General features: G+C 45.5%; 1 protein-coding gene across 7 annotated transcripts in view; it reads left to right on the top strand.

Annotated features, from left to right (window-relative positions):
* Window positions 1-17448, top strand: part of LOC119251734 (E3 ubiquitin-protein ligase TRIM38-like) — a 72677-nt gene that overhangs the window by 32277 nt on the left and 22952 nt on the right. For 3 of the 7 annotated variants that reach the window (XM_054698387.1, XM_054698388.1, XM_037518994.2), the window contains exons 1-3: window positions 13698-13825; window positions 13950-15118; window positions 15196-15611. The exons of 1 other annotated variant lie outside the window; for it this stretch is intronic. In XM_054698387.1, coding sequence (XP_054554362.1) covers window positions 15007-15118; window positions 15196-15611 — 528 coding nt within the window. In that variant the 5' untranslated portion in view covers window positions 13698-13825; window positions 13950-15006. Of the gene's footprint in view, window positions 1-13697; window positions 13826-13949; window positions 15612-17448 lie in introns of those variants that run through there. 3 more of the 7 variants (XM_054698390.1, XM_054698391.1, XM_054698389.1) reach the window with 3 other exon arrangements.

Here is a 17448-nt window from a genome sequence, read left to right as displayed (position 1 = left end):
GATGGTCCTTCAGACTGAGCCTGATAGGACGCCTCCTCCGACCTTCCTCTCAGGGCCCTTAGATGGCCGCCCTGCAGTGGAGCCCAGACTGCTTGCCTGCGTCACCCATTTTCAGCAGGAAGCAGTGACTGGTCAGATCGATGCCCTCTGTCCTAACAGCAGTGAGGGGCTCTGCTGGGAGCCAGGCTACTCATGTTTTCTGACAAAGGTCTGGGCATGGGGAAGATTCCTGAAAAGTCAGGAATCTCATTAGCTCACTCCTGCTAGATTCTTCTCGTTTGTTTATGGCTAGTTTCTACCATTGTTAAAATACACATTTAAAAGTGAAACTGCAAATACTGTTTGATCAATTACTGAATAACCAATTTGATGGCGAATGGCACTGCGTGATACAAATATTACATTTTTTATAAAATAAGTAGTTCTCTGCCAAAAGGCAGTAATTCATCATTGGGCCTTACATTAACAAGTGAAAAAACTCCTGGGAACAAAAGGCTGTAAACATCCCTTGGCCAAGTCTTTAATATGGAGATGTGGGCTTTTGAGGCAAGGGCAAAATGGAGAAGGAAATTCTTTTACTTGAAAGTTGAAGATAGCAGGGCCTCTCCTGGTGGTGCAGCTGTTGAGTGCTGGGCTGGGAGGCTGCCTGCAGCCTCTGCAGCACTGGTTCATTCCCAGGCAGCCTATGAGGGTCCTGTTGTAGAGCAACCCTGATACAAAACGGGGTGCCTGACTGTGGGTCCTCACCCGCGCGCTTAAAAGGACTTATCAATGCTCTACTGCAGGCACACACGAAAGGTTAATAAAAGGCTTATTTACAAGGGAAGGGGAAATGAGGAAATGTACAGCTCAGGGAGAAAAATCGGAGACAAAATTTTATTTTTTTTTTTTCATAGACATGTATTATTTAATTAATGGTTTCAGACAATATGAATATAAGTTATTGGTTTTTTTTTAAATAATAAATTTTATTTTTATATTCCCCCATACAATTGCAAACGCCCCATTCTGACCCCAATCCTTCCCCTCCCGCCCCCCACCCCCTAAAAAGTGTCTCTGGTTCATAGTTTTTTGTTGATTTTGATTTTCACTTTCTTATATTCATTTTCCTGGTCCCTTATTTAAGTTTTCTAGATTCCTGCTATGAGTGAGACCATCCGGTATTTTTCTTTTTCTTTTTGGCTTATTTCGCTGAGCATGATCCCTTCCAGCGCCATCCATGTTGCTGCAAATTGCATGTGTTTATCTTTTTTGAATGCTGAGTAATATTCCATGGTGTATATGTACCACATCTTCTTGATCCAGTCATCTATTTTTGGGCATTTGGGTTGTTTCCAAAGCTTAGCTATTGTAAACAGTGCTGCTATAAACATAGGGGTGCAGGTGCTCTTTGGAATTGATGTTTCTGTGTCCTTTGGGTAAATACCTAGGAGTGGAATTGCTGGATCCTATGGAAGCTCTATGTTTAGTAGGTCCAGAAATCTCCACACAGCTCTCCATAGTGGTTGGACCAGTTTGCACTCCCACCAACAGTGCAGAAGAGTTCCTTTTTCTCCACATCCTTGCCAACATTTGTTGCTAGTTTTTTTAATATGTGCCATTCTCCCTGGTGTGAGATGGTATCTCATGGTAGTTTTGATTTGCATTTCCCTGATGACAAGTGATGTTGAACATTTTTTCATATGTCTGTTGGCCATTTGCATTTCCTCTTCAGAGAAGTTTCTTTTTAGCTCTTCTGCCCATTTTTTGACTGGATTATTTTCTTTGTTGTTGCTGAGTCTCATCAGCTCTTTGCAGATTTTTGTGATCAGTCCTTTATCATTAGTGTTGGGTGCAAAAATGTTCTCCCAGTTGGTGGGGTTTCTCTTTGTTTTTGTTATTGTCTCTTTTGCTGTGCAGAAGCTCTTTAATTTGATGTAGTCCCAGCTGTTTATCTTTGCCTTCACTATCACTGCTTTGGGTGATGTGTCTGTAAAGATGTCTTTGATGTGCAAATCCCGTAGTGTTTCGCCTATATTTCCTTCTATGTATTTTATGGTTTCAGGTCTTATGTCTAGTTCTTTAATCCATTTTGAGTTGATTTTTGTGTATGGTGTGAGGTTGTGGTCAAGCTTCATTCTTTTGCATGTAGCGACCCAGTTTTCCCAGCACCATTTATTGAACAAACTTTCTTTGCTCCAATGCATAGTCTTTGCTCCTTTGTCAAAGATTAGTTGACCATAAATCTGTGGGTTTATTTCTGGATTTTCTATTCGATTCCATTGGTCTGTGTGTCTGTTCTTGTTCCAATACCATGCAGTTTTGATGATTATGTCTTTGTAGTATAGTTTGAAGTCTGGGAGTGTGATGCCTCCATTTCCTTCTTTTTTTTTCAGTAGAGCTTTGGCTATTCGGGGTTTTTTGTGATTCCATATGAATTTCATCAATAATTGTTCTATTTCTTTGAAGAATGACATTGAGATTTTGATTGGAATAGCATTGAATCTGTATATTGCTTTTGGTAGGATGGCCATTTTAATAATGTTTATTCTTCCAATCCATGAGCAGGGGATGTCTTTCCATTTCTTTGTGTCTTCTTCTATTTCTTTTAACAGTGTTTTATAGTTTTCTTTGTATAGGTCCTTTACCTCTTTTGTTAGATTTATTCCCAAATATTTGATTTTTTTTTTCGGAGACAAAATTTTAAATGAGTCCTACCCAATCCGCCGATCTGGAATCCCAAATGGCACTCTGAGAGCTGGCTGTAAGCCAGGAGCCATGAAGCCAGGAGGCGAGCAAGAGAGAGCGCCCCAAGGCCCAAGTGTCTGGTTTTTATACCAACCCTGACTGCTTAACTCCACCCTCAGGTCCCAGCCACCTTCCCTTTGGTGGTGACGGGATTTGTCTTTCCCAATGTCTTGATGGCTTTGGTCTGGAGTGGGGGTGGAGTCCACAAAGCCTGTATGGGATTAGCTCAGAACATCCTTTCCCCCTAACAATACCATCAAACTGAAACTGAAGCCATAGGTGAACAACAACTTTGTTCAGCCTAAATCTGTTTCCCCTGCCAACCCAGTTTTCCTGCCTAACTGCTCCTCACCCTATAAAAGGGACATCTCTTCCCACAAGAGGCGCGGCTTCACGGATCCCCACCTTGGGTCCATGAGGTCCACCCTGGGTGCAATAAATTTTCCCTGCCTTTGAGAAATCTAGCCTGGCTCTCCTTTTCTTTACCCCGCCGAACCTTTCAATACCCACAGCAGCACAAATAATGTGTACTTGGAAATAGTCAATGTTACAACACTGATATGTCACGTATTAACCATTCTGGGAACCCAAAGCTATAACCATCTCTGGCCCTGCCTCCAATGAAATGTTTGTAGTTCCTTAAAACAACAATCAGCAATCTTACAGAAAAAGGAATTTTCCCTTGATCTTAAAGTTAGATACAGAAACTAGGCTGAGGAGATAAGTAGAGGAGTAATAGGTAGAAAAACTCTTCTGTTATATTAGGAGAATTCCTCCCTTAATTGAGAGCTTGGGGCTAGGGAAGAGTCAGTGCATCTGCTTTCCCCCAGGTAACTCCTTGTGCTTTGTTTCCCCTAGTGCTTAGTTAATCGTTCACTGTGGCAAACTTAGAAATATTAGATGCAGTCACATAAGTTTTTCGCTAGTAATAAAATGACTATTTAAGGTAAATGACTATTCTAAGAACACTTTTGTTCAGCAACTGTGCCTTCTTTAAAACAAAAAATAATAAATGTCAGGACGTCTGCAGGAGGGCATATCGACCCTTGGCTGATCTTGAGAAAGATGTGATGATTGTTATCTTCCTGCCTTAATGCATATGCTTATGCACTCTCCTGGTTTGCTTGAAATGTATAAATAAAGGGCTGCTGAGACCCTCAGCAGGATGATGTCTGCACCTTGACCAAGTGTCTGCATCTCCTCACTCCCCCTCCTGCTCATTTCCACAATTGAACCAATGTATTCCCATCCTTCAAGAACCGCTGACACCTAGGCTGCTGAGGCTGGCTCACAGCAACCTTCACACTGTGATGCCCCTGTTGTAGAGCAACCCCGATAAAAAACGGGGTGCCCCAACTCCACCCTCAGGTCCCAGCCACAATCCCTTTGGTGCTGATGGGATTTGTCTTTCCCAATGTCCTGATGGCTTTAGTCTGGAGTCGGGGTGGAGTCCACAAAGCCTGTATGGGATTAACTCAGGACATCATTTCTCCCTAACACCCCCATCTCCACTCTCCATCTGCACAACGAGTTCATCCTCCCAACCTGAAACTCTCCCCCAGTTCTTCCCCCACCTGGGCTCCACCAGGTACAGAGACAAGTAATTCTCCGTTTCAGAAGGCTTTTGATGAACACACCAGGCAAGGATGGCAGGTGACTGCCATGTCCTCAGAGGGGAAGACCGTGTGCCAGAATTTGATCATAGTTACCAGCAACAATCACCCACCAGCCAGAGCCCATTTATCATCTGTTCATCTGTATGTTTACAACTAAGAGAAACCAAACAACCTACTTGGTGGGACTCACTTTCACATGGCAGATACAGAATTGCAATTTCTACTGCTGTGCTATCAGCTCACGCAGTGTCTGTGGTCAAGGGTCACTGCTCAGGATGAAATGGAACTTTGGTGGGAGAGGACAGCTCGACTCTGGTATTGACATGCTTTCCCTTCATGCTGGTAACAATGGAGGTTCTCCCCACTCTGCAAACAACTTAAAGTGAGAGAACTGTGACTGTCCATTAAGTGATAAGTAGAACATCCACACATAAAGGATAAGTGCAGAGGCTGGAAAAGGCCCCTGAGAGAGGCAGGATGACTAAACAGTCTGTAGGACTAACTGCCAACTGAGGGATGACCTCAACCTATCGCTAAAGGCGGGGTCTCACATGGTAGGAGATGGGCAGCTATGGAAAGTCTTAGAGACTCCAGCATGCAGTGTGAGTGCGCATGAGCAGCAGCAGATCTGTCCACATCACCAGCCTCATGAGCTGGAGTAACACATGCTCACCTGGAGGGACCCTGTTCTCACTGCTCGCAAAGAACAGTCTCTGGAACCTGGGAGAGATGTCGGAGCCAATGCAAACCCTGTACTGTGGTGAAAGTGTGAAGTAGTATTCTTTAGGTCTTCAAGTCATAAAGGTATTTAACATTTCAGTTCTTTAAACTGAGGTATTTGTAATGTGAAGCCCAGTCTAGGATGGGCTTCTATGCAAGGAAGTTCTATGCAAGGAAGATCAAAATTCTGTCTATACAGCCTGAAGTGTTGGGCATCCTAACCAATCACTATTATTTATTTATTTATTTTAAAGATTTATTTTATTTATGAATACAAGAACTGGGGTACAGGCCAAATGTGTGGGAGGGTGAAAGGATTCACCAGAGATAGAACAGGGAATAGAATAGGCTGACTGACTGAAATTCACTGCTGAGGGGAGCAGTGGGCAGACAGGAGAGGTCTGCCACACCACGTGGGTTGCTCCACGGACGGCCAGGATCGAACTGGCACTGCAGAAGCTGCCAACAGCATCAGAGCACTGTGCTCAACTGCCTGCACCACCAGGGAGGCCCCTAACCAATCACTATTTTAAGGCTGAAAAGATACAGAAATTCTCATAGACACAAGGGACATAAAAATAAAGCATATTGCTTCTTTGGTGGTCATCTATTTCTCGTGGGTTAGTGAGAATAAACTATCATGCGCTCTGTGTATGCTGTGGGATGGAAAAGACTCAACTTCTTACCTCCTGTTACCTTGTATGTTCTCTTGTGCTCAACATCAGACTCTGGCACTGTTCTTTCCATTCCTGACATCCTGTCACAACCTTCTGGATCTTTTCCTGTCAAAAATTGGGTGAAGAAAGAAAGTGTAGTTAGGATGACAAATTCATCAGGTTCCTGAGAGGAATCCCTGCCTTCCAAGAGGCTAGAATGACATGAAATATTGTTGAATCCTATCGCTTTCAAAAGGAGCTCCCCAGGGGACTGTGTGCAGTGAATCAGTTGACCTCTCATTTCCAGAGCACGTGGCAGGATGGCTGCCATCATGTCTGCTGTAGAATCGGAGGCTGGGGAAGGAGTAACTAACCTGTCCAAGGGCTATGACTATTGGCTTCTTGAGCCTCACTTGCTGATCCTCAGGCGGAGCTACCTGGACGTTTACAGACTCGCTGGGAAATGCTGCATTCAGAACAAGACAGTAACCACCTAAAAGAAGCCTTTCTCCACCTCCTCTATATGGTAAGTTGTATGTGTCCATCAGGAGTCTCTCCCAGAAAGCCCCCCTATATTTCTCCCAACTTGGTGGGGCCCAAACCCACCACCCACATCAAGGAACTCCAGGCAGTTCCTTGCTAATTGGTTTGCCTTACCCGACTTCAGGAGAATTAAAAACAGGTGGTCTCTGTGCCTGTTTTGAGAAGCTGTCATAGGGCCATGCGCGATGTGGTTTCTCAGATATTTTACACATGTGAAGATACAACAGGCAGGTGTGGATTTCAGTAACCGTATTCTACAGCAGGGGTGATCACAGCAAGAGAGAGTAAGGACAATACTCTAACCAACCCATGAAAGTCCATATGACCTGGGGAATGTCTTGTTGGGGAAACAACATGAACTGTTTTTCACAAAATGAGATGATGAAAGTTTTAACTCTCGATCACGATGTCGGTGTTCAGTCTAAACAACCTTAGATCTGGAAGTTCAGCCTGAGAGCAAGGGCTACAGCAGGAGTTCAGGGTAGTCACTCACCTTGGGGCCTGGACATGCCTCTTAGACAAGAACATTGTGGTGTTCTCTGTGCTGGGGGGGACCATTTGCATTCCCAGCAGTTGGTCTCCCTGGTGGTCTCAGAGAAAAGGTGGAGCTGCTCTCCGTGTTCCTCAAACAGCCTCTCATGATCCCTGAGGGTTGCAACCATGGTTTCCAGCTGCTTTACATACTGGAGACTCCCCCTATGACACAGTGTCTGACACAAGGGACAGAGGGCACTCTTGAACCATGATGTCCATTGTTGCTCCTCAGTTTCTCCTCTCTGCACAGGCGGCAGAAGCAGTGCCCACCGCTGATGCTCTCAGGCTCTGTCATCGGCTATTGGCAGATGGGGCATGTGGCTTCCTCCCTCATCCTCTTGGTAATGGGGGCTGAGGCCTTGGCTCTTCCTGAAAAGCTCCAATATCAGCTTTAGAGGCAGAAATGAAGTAGAGAGAATTCTACAGTGAAGGACATATAGGTGCCTCTACAAGTCTTGAAATGTGTCTGAAAAAGAAAAGGTTTGGAATTTGGAAGATGCACGCCACGTGGCTGTGTCGTAGAAAATGGTGATCCCTATCACAACTGGCCACTAAAATTTGTTATTAAAAAGTGGCAAATTTTAAATTTCAGTTCTTCAGTCCCACTAGCTGCGTTTCCATTGCTTCATGTCAGCCTGTCAACATGGCTACATCACAGCCCAGACACAGAACATTCCATCATTGTGGAAAATCTTCCTAGACAGGTGCTCAAGAGACAGAGAAGCAAGGCAGACTCCTCACAAAAGTTGCAGCCAGAGATAGCACAGTGAGGGAGAGGGAGACTCCTTCACACTGGAGTGAACGTCCAGAGAATCAGCGCCGGAACCGCTTCTCTGTGAGCAGTAGGGCCACTTAGGACGGGGGTCTGTGAGGGATTCCAGCGAGACTAATTTCATCTGACTCTACTGACCTCCACACACCCAGGTCTGCACCCCAACTCACACACTCAAAGGATGAACAAAAAAATGTAATAAAGTGGACGGTCATAAACTCAACAAGGCCACCAGAAGCAGTTTGTCCATCTGCCACTCTCAGGGACGGGAGAGAGAGGGAACTGGAGAGAGCGGGAAGACGAGGGTAGATCCCCTGATTCAAGCCCTAGCACACCCAGGACAAGTCCCTCTCAGCCATGGCTCACCCCAGAGCAAGTCCCCAGGGAGGGGAATCCAGGGTTTGCAGGACCCAGGCGTGGGGAGGTGGGAAGCACTGGGGGAGGTCAGGTCTGTGTGGGACACTAGGGACTGGAACCCTAGATTCTCACAATGAGTATCTGAGAGCCAGATGGGAGGAGGAACATGAGCAGAAGGGGTTCTTCCCCCAGCCCCTGCCACTGCTGGGGCTGCTCAGGGAACCTAGTATAGTTTCCCTCTTCCCATGCTGGGTGGTTTTGGGGAGACAGTGGAATGGGGGAACTTAACAAGCTTTTTTCTAGTGACAGTGCTCTGAATTGAAAACTGGGATTCAATTAAATTACCCATCAGGCCACGACCCTCAAAAGTCAAACAACTTTCTGTGGACAGAGAGAATTTTTTCTAGAGACTATGATTCCTTGGCAGGTAATTTCCATTGTTGTTTGTGTTAGCCTTCTCTCTGCCCCCGGGCACTGTGCCCCTGCAGAGGAGGATCTCCTTCCCCTGACCCCAGGGGTGAGGTGATGGGCTCTCACTCACCTTATATTCTAGATCTTTAGGGGTGGAGCAGTGGGTCTATGAAAGGAAAGAGACAAGGGGAAAGGGATAACAAGCAAGTCCTGACCAGTTTTAGATTCCCGGCCTCCCTCACTGCCATCCATCTAATACACAGACACACATGCTCATTGCACACTTGCACACACTGAGACACACACAGACAACAGCTATTCCCTCATGAACATGGGCCTGGATTTGGTCACTACCTTTGCCACTCAGTCCCACATGCACTGCCAGCCAGTCCCTTTGTCGCCACTGCTACTCGCTGCTGTGGAGGAAGTCAACGAACTGCAAATTTATAAATGTAATGAACATGGGGTCAGAGTCCTGGCCCTGGGGAGGAACTCTGTGACGCTCCCATATGTTTTGTATCCAGCTTGCAGCAATAGAAAGAAGTGATGAAATAATGACTCAAGAATCTCTTCTGTGACACAGTGCTCAAGAATGAACAAAACCAGTGCAGGGTAATATACTGAATAACTTTTATTATTATTTTTTTGTTTTATATATTTCTTACATAATCTTTCATTTTTGCACAATGTATGCATTTTCATCTTGGTTATAGTCACATACAATTCCCACCCCCCTTATTTAGACCCTAATTCCTCCTCCTCCCACCAACCATAGTATGTCTGTGATTTACAGTTGCTTGTTGATTTTGATTTTTACTTTATTATAATTAGTCTTTTTCCTGGTCCCTTAATAGGTTTTCTAAATTCCTGTTATGAGTGAGACCATCTGGTATGAATACCTGATTTTTTTTTTTAAACATTTATTTACTTATGCATACAGGCAGACTGACAGAAATATACCGCTGAGGGGAGCAGCTGACAAGTCAGGAGAGGTCTGCTGCACCATGTGGGTATCTCCCTGGCTGGGGATCAAACTCGTGCTGCAAATTGTTTAAAGTTACGATAATGTGCAGTTCATATATAAAGTCTGTATTCACTGACATTGAAGACTTCTGTTTCATCTTACCAAGAAGCGGTAAATGAGGTAGAGATAGCAGGAGCAACCACCCAGGAAAAGAGAATAATTCCTACTATCAGCTGCACCCCCAGCAACAAAAGGTCTCCCAGTCATGCTAATGGGGCTGGGTTGTAATAAAGTGAAGGGTTGCACAATGGACCAGTTTTACCACTTGGGAAGATGAATTATGCCAGAGCTGAAGGTAGTTGGGAGATGGTATGTTGTAGGTTGGTTTGATTTTTGATTTGAATTTTGCATTATTGGCAAGTTTGTCCAAAAATCCATCTGAAATGAAAGGGCCCAGGAGAGCCAAAGCTATCTTCACCAAGTAGATCAGAGTTGCAAGACTCACATTTTCCTTTTTCAGAAAATACAACAGCACTATGAAGTGAGGAATGTGAGGTGTTAGTGTAAGGATAGACATACATAGCAATGAAATATGGCAGAGTCCAGAAATAAATCCACACATTGAAAGTTAAGAATTTTGACGAGGTTTCCAAGACAATCCAATGACTACAGAAGATTAGTGCTACCAGAAGCAGTAACAACACAAATGTCCATCCATTGGGAATGGACACATGCAATGTTTGAAATCCACACAATGGAATATTACTCATCCATAAGAAACACTCAAATAATGCTTCATGCCCCAACATGGATGAGCATTGAGAACATTACTCTACTTGATAGAAGGCACATTTTGCATGATCCTTTTTGTTAAATGCTTAAAACAGAGAATCTCGAGAGAGAAACAGTATCTTAGTCCTCATCAGAGTCTGACTGATGGGGGCAGGGAATTTCTTGTTTAAGGATATGAGGTATGTGTTTGAAGAGATGAAAACGTTTTGGAATTTAAACAGCAGTAACGTTTGTGCAACTTCATGAATATGCTATAACCACTACAGCATTATGAAGCCGTGAATTTTATTTGACAAAATATATCCTGACAAAAAATTTCATTCCTAGGATAGAGTGTCCATTATTTAAGGGAGTTACAAGGTATGAGACAAGAATCAATCAATACAGACAAGAATCAATCAATCAAAATTGACGAGCATCAACACACCTCTTATAAAGAAAGATCTACGGGTAGTTATTATAACTGATTTACATATATTCAAAATTGTGTAGACACCTCAACGAGTTTTTAAAGTTCCAAGTTAAACTCCTATCAGTGGAAACTAAGGCACAGGAAATAAAAGTACAGGAAGGGAATTGATGAATGATGAGATATTGCAAAACACTTTCTAATTTTCCCTCTATTTTTTGTTACAGTTTGCAAAAAATTATTAGTTTTTAATTTCCTTATCTGAACGATTATCAATTTTTTTTTCTTATTCAGAATCTAAATGCTGACAGGAACATCATTTCCTATGAGCACTTTATACATGGCCTGCCAAGAGGAGGGAGACCATACCTAAGTGAGGCCTGCAGGACCCTAGAGAGGCGATGAGCTCGGGGAGATTCCGAGTGTGTCCAGAGCAGGAAGGTGGGGTCTCTCACTCTCCAGTGCTCTGAGACTCCAAAAGTGGGTCCGGACACTGGGCCTCCGGGAATAACAAACAACACTGGGGTTTCCTGTGTAGCAGAGGCAAGAAAGTCTTTTCCTTTACTCATCATAGGCTCTGCAGGAAGGGCCTTACAAGGTCAACTAATAAAAGAGAGATGAGGGAGAAAGCTTTTGTACAGGTGCCGAGATTTAAGTGTTCAACAGGCGCACAATAGTCTTGTGCTAAATTTACAGATTCACGTGTGTGCAGGGGAAGCTCTCTTCTCCCTGCCCCTGCTCAGATGAGCCTCCTTGGATGACAAGTCCCAGTAGTCCCTGAACTGGACTTCCTAACAAGAGGCACTAGTGGGAACTATGGGTGCTGAGTGGCCCCCTGGGTCTATATCACACAGAAGCAGGCGGCCCATCTCCCTCTTTCTTCTACCCCTTGAACTTGTCCCATGGACTTGGAGGGGAGGTGCCTGGAAGACACATCTGGGTGACAGATTCCTGCGAGTCTGCACCTCCTCCTTGGCAGACACAATGGCAGTCGTTATCTTTTTTTTTTTAAGATTGATTTATTTATACAAGAACTGGGGTACAGGCCAGATGCGCCAGAGGGTGAGAGGATTCACCAGAGACAGAGCGGGGAGCAGAACAGGCAGACTGACGAAATACGCTGCTGAAGGGAGCAGCAGGAGAGACAGGAGAGGTCTGCTCGCCATGTGCACTGCTCCGAGGCCAGCGGGGATTGAACCGGCATGTCAGAGGCTGCAGACAGCTTCACAGTGCTGAGCTCAACCGCCTGCGCCACCAGGGAGGCCCCATCCCTTGATTCTTACTTAGTATTTGTCATTATCCATATGTCCACAATTAAGATATTCACACTCAATATATTTTAATAATTCTTTTGGCTGTAAAATCAGAGTGAACCTGAATTGTTTTGGTGGCCATAGTCATCCTGCACTGCTATAAAGATATTTTTCACTTAAAACAACACACATTAGCTCACAGGTTTGTAGTTCAGATATGTGTGGTTCACATCTGCTAGGTCATCTGCTCAGGCCTTATGCAGTGTTTTTGCTGTGTAGTAGGCAAATGCAAATAACCTTCGAAAACCCAATGTAACAAGGGTTATTCCCTGTCTTTCTCTCAAAAGGTTTTAACCATTTCTGTTAGTACATTTAGATCTGTGGTTCATTCTGAGTGTTGTATATGACATGATGCAAGTCTCCACATTCATTCTTTTGCTTGCAGATGTGCTGTGTGCCACTCTCAGTAGTTAGAACAATTCAGTAATTTCTGTCTTACTGTATTGTCATTGGTTATTGTAGCTAAAAGATTTCTTGAATTTGTTAGTCTTTTCAAAAGGACTAACCTTTGTTGACATTGATTTCCTGTTCTTCATGAACCCCCATCTCATGGCCCTTGGTGTCCTTCTGCTTGCTTTGGTTTTCATTTGCTCTTTCTGCCCTTGAACAAGAAGGCGAAATTAGTGACTTAAGAGCTTTAAACTATGATAGTGGCTTTTACATCTGTCATCTCCTAGGCCCTGCTGTTATGGCAGCCCCTAAGGTTTCGTGTGCTGACCTTCATTTTCACTCATGTCAAAGCCTCCATATTTCTAACTTTCCTTGTCATGTTCTCTTTCATCCATTGATAATTGAGAGTGTGCTGTTTATTTTTCACCCTGTGCTCTTCTTGCGTGAGTGTCATTCTAGGTAAAAAGGTATATCTGATGGTATCCCACATGTCTCTGCAGCACTATTCCTTTCTCTTTACATTTTCTTCATTCTTTTCCTCAGACTGGGAGGACCATACTCTTCTGCCTGCTCAAATTAGTTATGAGCTCCTTAGAAAATTTTTATTCATATTACCATGTTTAAACTCCAGAAATTGTATTGAGGAGGATTATATTAACACACAGGGAGCACTGGGCTAGGGCCAGGCCCAAGGTTGGTGTTCAATAAATTCCCAGCTGTTTCAGGGCCAGTGAAGAAAAATTACCATGTGTCAGCTTCATCGTACATCAGAGCAAGCTCAACTGAAAGGATCATCTATACTGAGAGACAGAGAAAGGACAGAGAGAGAGAATGAACAGATCTGACATCCTAGACTCCCCATAAACAGGTAAGCACCCACAGGTTCTGTTCCCACTGTTCGCCTAATTGTCTCACCACATCACACACATCACCTGAAGCACTGGAATTTCCCTAGTTAGGGGACATGTCTCTGAAGCCTCTTTTGCGTCCCACCCCTCTCAGCCCTGAGCTCTGCATGATCCCCTCCTTCACTAAACAGGTGCCAGGGGAGCAGAGGCCACAGGACAGACCCTGTCATGAGCTTGACTTTGTCTGGCTTCTGTTGTGAGGAGGGAGAGTTGGTAGTAAATCCCCTGTGGGGTCCCTCATCTCCTTTCCTGGTCCTTTGACAAGATAACTCGGGATGAGCTGTGCCAGGTGCAGAGTCCCATCCACGACAGTGACAGTGGAGGGCGATGCCAGGAGTCATCATGGGAACAGGGACCTCTGTCTGTGCATCTGATGCCTCAAGAGGGGCCTCTCCCTTCCCCATGAAGGGCCTGCCCCACAGGCTGTGTCAGGTCATGATGAGATTTTAATTTGTCCCCTCTGCTGTTGCTCTGAAGGAAGGGTGCTATTCCTACCAGGCCCTCCAGGTAGGATTCCTGAGTGTAAAACTTCTGGAATTTTGACAAGTCTCCTCCCTCATCTGTCTGGACCCGCCCCCACAGAGTTTCATTTCAGAGTTGACTCTAGTCAGAGGAACTTCCCTCCAGGAATCTGGAAGTGGAGCTGCAGAGCGACTGGCAGAGATTTTGTGACTGACTGCTCTGTGAGGAGGAGTGAAAACGTCCAGGCTAAGGTTTGCTCTGGGGTGTTCTGTGATGTCTGGGTGTGTGGGGTGGGAGGCAATAAAAGGATCTCAGGCAAGTCAAATTAGTCAGGACTTGCTTTCAAGCTCTCTCTCCCTCTGCTTTCCCTTTCAGGACTCCATTTCACGTCTCAGATCAGGGTGTGAGGAGAGCGAAGGGCAGGTACTTGGGGTTCAGAGGAAGGGCATCCCCAGGAGCACAACCCCAGGCATAAGGAAGGCTGGTCCAGCCCCTAGGAGAAATCCCCTCTGTGGGAGAGCAGTCTGCAGAGATGTGCTCTGGCTCCCAGGGCAAGACCTGAAAATAGGGGGAAATAATCTATCCCGGTCCTTGTGTTGGATCTGCTTTTAGTCCAGGCCCTGTGAGGGCAAAGTAAATATCTCTACTTCCTCCCTCAGCACCTCCCCACACAATCCCAGCAAGGGGAGGGCAGCAGGGCTGGGAGCCTGAGCAGCTGCAGCTGTGGGGGAAGGGCAGACCCTCTGCTCTGGTCCCTGCTCCTCTGTCTCCAGCTCTCAGTCCTCACTGGTGGACACTGGGGGTCCAGGATAGGAGCCCACAATGGTCAGGCCTTGTCCTCTGCTTCCTTCCTCCCCCCATCCTGGTTCTGCCAATTCCATCTGCCTCAGGCACCCCAACTTTGTCCTGGGAGACCTGTCCTCCTGGGATGGAGACATCACCTTCTTTGTGCTAAAGGCCTCTGCTCCCAGCACCAACACTTTCTCTACCACTCTCTCCAGCTCTCCTGCGTCAGTGTGGGCTCCATGGGAAATTGAATAACATGGAGCCCCTTTTACTTTGGGGGTCCAGAGAACCAGAGAGTCAAGGGTGATTGTTCCCTTGGACTCTGCTCCCCAACCATTCACCTCAGTGTTACTAGCAGGACAAAGCAGTAAATCAGAGCCGACTCCTCCCAAAGCTCATTAGACATGGAGAGAGTTTCACTCTCCCTCCCAGAGTTCTCTTCTCTCCTGCGACTTTTGTGGGCCCCTTCTTTCCTTTTCTAGCTCTGTTAGTACCTGAGCACTGTCACTCTCTCCCATGATGGAATATTCTGTACTTGGATATCCTGGGACCATTCTCAGATGTTAAGCCTTTAATTACGGCTGGTGAGACAGAAACACTGAGTTTAAATGTGACTGAATTTTAATCTAAACTGAAGTGGGCAAATATGACTGGGATCACCCTATTCTGCCACAGAGGAACAGGCGAGGCATCTTTCAAATTGCATCCATTTCTCTCTCCAGAGAGACTTCAGCACCTGTGCAGGCGCAGAGGCTCAGGTGAGGTTTCTGTCCTTCATTCTGGAAAATCCTGTCAACTTCATCTCTGCCTCTAACCTGATATTTGAGCTTTTCAGGAAGGGCCATGGCCTCAGCCACAGCTACCAAGAAGATGAGGGAGGAAGCCACATGCTCCATCTGCTTGGAGCTGATGACAAAGCCCGTGAGCATCCACTGTGGGCACAGCTTCTGCCGCCAGTGCATAGAGGTCATCCTTGAGAACCTACAAGGGACGTCATCCCTGAGGGAGCCCCAATGTCCCCTGTGCCGGACACCATTTCAAAGGGCGAGTCTCCGATCCAACACGCAACTGGAAAACCTCATTCAAACTCTCAAGGAGATTGACCGTGAGAGACTGTGTGAGGAGCACGGGGAGCGGCTCCACCTGTTCTGTGAGGACGACGGGCAGCCCATCTGCTTGCTCTGTGAGCGCTCCCCCCAGCACAGAGGACACCGCATGGCTCTAGTGGAGGACGTGTATCCAGGCTACAAGGTGAGTAGCCAGAGACTTTTGCAAGGACTGCCTCTCAGGTTGCACATCTTCACTCCAATCAGTTGGAGTGAAAACCATTATCCTGACCCTAAAATAAATTTGGACCATATCATTTTCCTGAAATAGTTTATTACACGTCCATGTTGAATTTATTACATGCCCACCCCGTGTCCATCTTGACCTTCAAGGTTGAGCAGAATCCTTTCCTGTAAGAACTTCCTGTAATGATCTTTTCCTGGACAATAGATTTTGCTCTCTGCCACACCAGCCTCGTTCATGGCTTCACCTCCCATATTTAATTGGAGACACCACAGCTTGCAAGAGCACATGAAAGTTCTGAAACCCCAGCGCTCAGAACCACAGCCTTTTAGATACCCACGGTATAAGGAGTGAGGAAGAAACACAGGACACCTGATGTCCTTTGGTGTGGGTGGTGAGGGTGGCACCAAGGGGTGGGAATGGGTGCAGGGGGAGACTGCCCAGAACTGAATCCAGAAAGACACATACAAAGTAACCATGTGTGGAGAAGAGTGAGGATTCCAGCTCAGGGGGACCCGTGTCACAAGAGCTTACCTGACTATCTAGTACCTGGTCAGGGGGCGTGTGATCGGAAGGGCAGGTGAGGCCATGAGAAAGGAAATTAAGAAGGAATTTGGTATTTCTCAGAGTCTAAATCCTGGTCCAAATTTGGGATTTTATTTGTGGAGGGAAATACTAGGTTGACATTTAAAAGAAACTTCTGAGTTCACAATATAAACATCAAGGAGTAAAATCAAAGTTAGTCCTCTAAGAAAAGGGGATGGAAACACATTTTAGCAAGGATTAAGAAGGACAGTTAAAGGATTTAGAAACAGTGAGTGATGAAGCCTTGAGAGGTTCAGGCACCTCCCACGTTTCTCACACAATAGCTGCTAAAGTGAGGCTCCCTGTGCTGTGCAGGAATGAGGAAGCAGGATTCCTTCCTCCTCTGCCCTGGTGACATTTGAAGGAAACATCCCCAGTGTGGGGCCTGTGTCCCCTCATCCTTGATGTGCCTGTGTCTTGTGTGACGGTTCTGGATCCTGTGTCAGGGCGTGTCAGTCCTGAGCACCATCAGCCCACTCACCTCGCCCTGTAACTTCATAAGCAGCTTATTTCTGTAATGGGACAAATCCCATAACTTGCCCACCAAGTTGTTTAAAAAAAGCAACAAAGGTGATGGACGTGGCCTCAGGAATCAGACTGCACAGGTCGAAAGATGGTAAGAGTTTCAGTTCTTACTAGATGGGAAGCTGTGAGCAACTTAGTTATTGTCTACGTGAATGGTTTCCCCATCTCTCAATGGAGGCTGAAAATGTGAGAAACTGTGACAGTAACCCTAGAGTTAAGTACGGAAACTAATCACTATAAGGTGACCTCATGACAATTCTTCAGGTGACAGCAGAGCTCCCTCCCTCCCTTCCATGAACTGGCTCTCCTACCTGACTCAGGGTCACATGTAAACAGTTTTCATGTGTTTCAAACACTCTGTTTTATGATTGGTCCAGTACATTATTTTATAAAATATACTTTTAGATGATTTTAATCTTGTACTTTATGCAGCATGTCCCTGGCAGAATGCAGTAATGTAAATAGCTTAGTCTGTGGTCCACAGATGAGCTGGGAATCACAGATCGCCTACAGCACAGAAAGAGGTTACAATCCTGCCACTGCCCAGGGCCACTGAGGGCATGAGTTACATTAATGCCCTTATGTTGCTTCTTCTCAAAGCCTAAGGACTCAAAAATAAATTCAATGTTATTGTACATCTTGGAGGCTGGGATTCTTCTAGGACCAAATGAGAGTTGTGAAATGGATA

This window comes from Talpa occidentalis, unplaced genomic scaffold (assembly GCF_014898055.3).
Source record: "Talpa occidentalis isolate TD23 unplaced genomic scaffold, MPIMG_talOcc4v2.1 talOcc4.2, whole genome shotgun sequence".
Lineage (NCBI taxonomy): Eukaryota > Metazoa > Chordata > Mammalia > Eulipotyphla > Talpidae > Talpa > Talpa occidentalis.
Note: the sequence above shows the minus strand (reverse complement) of the source record. Positions and strands in the feature narration are given on the sequence as shown.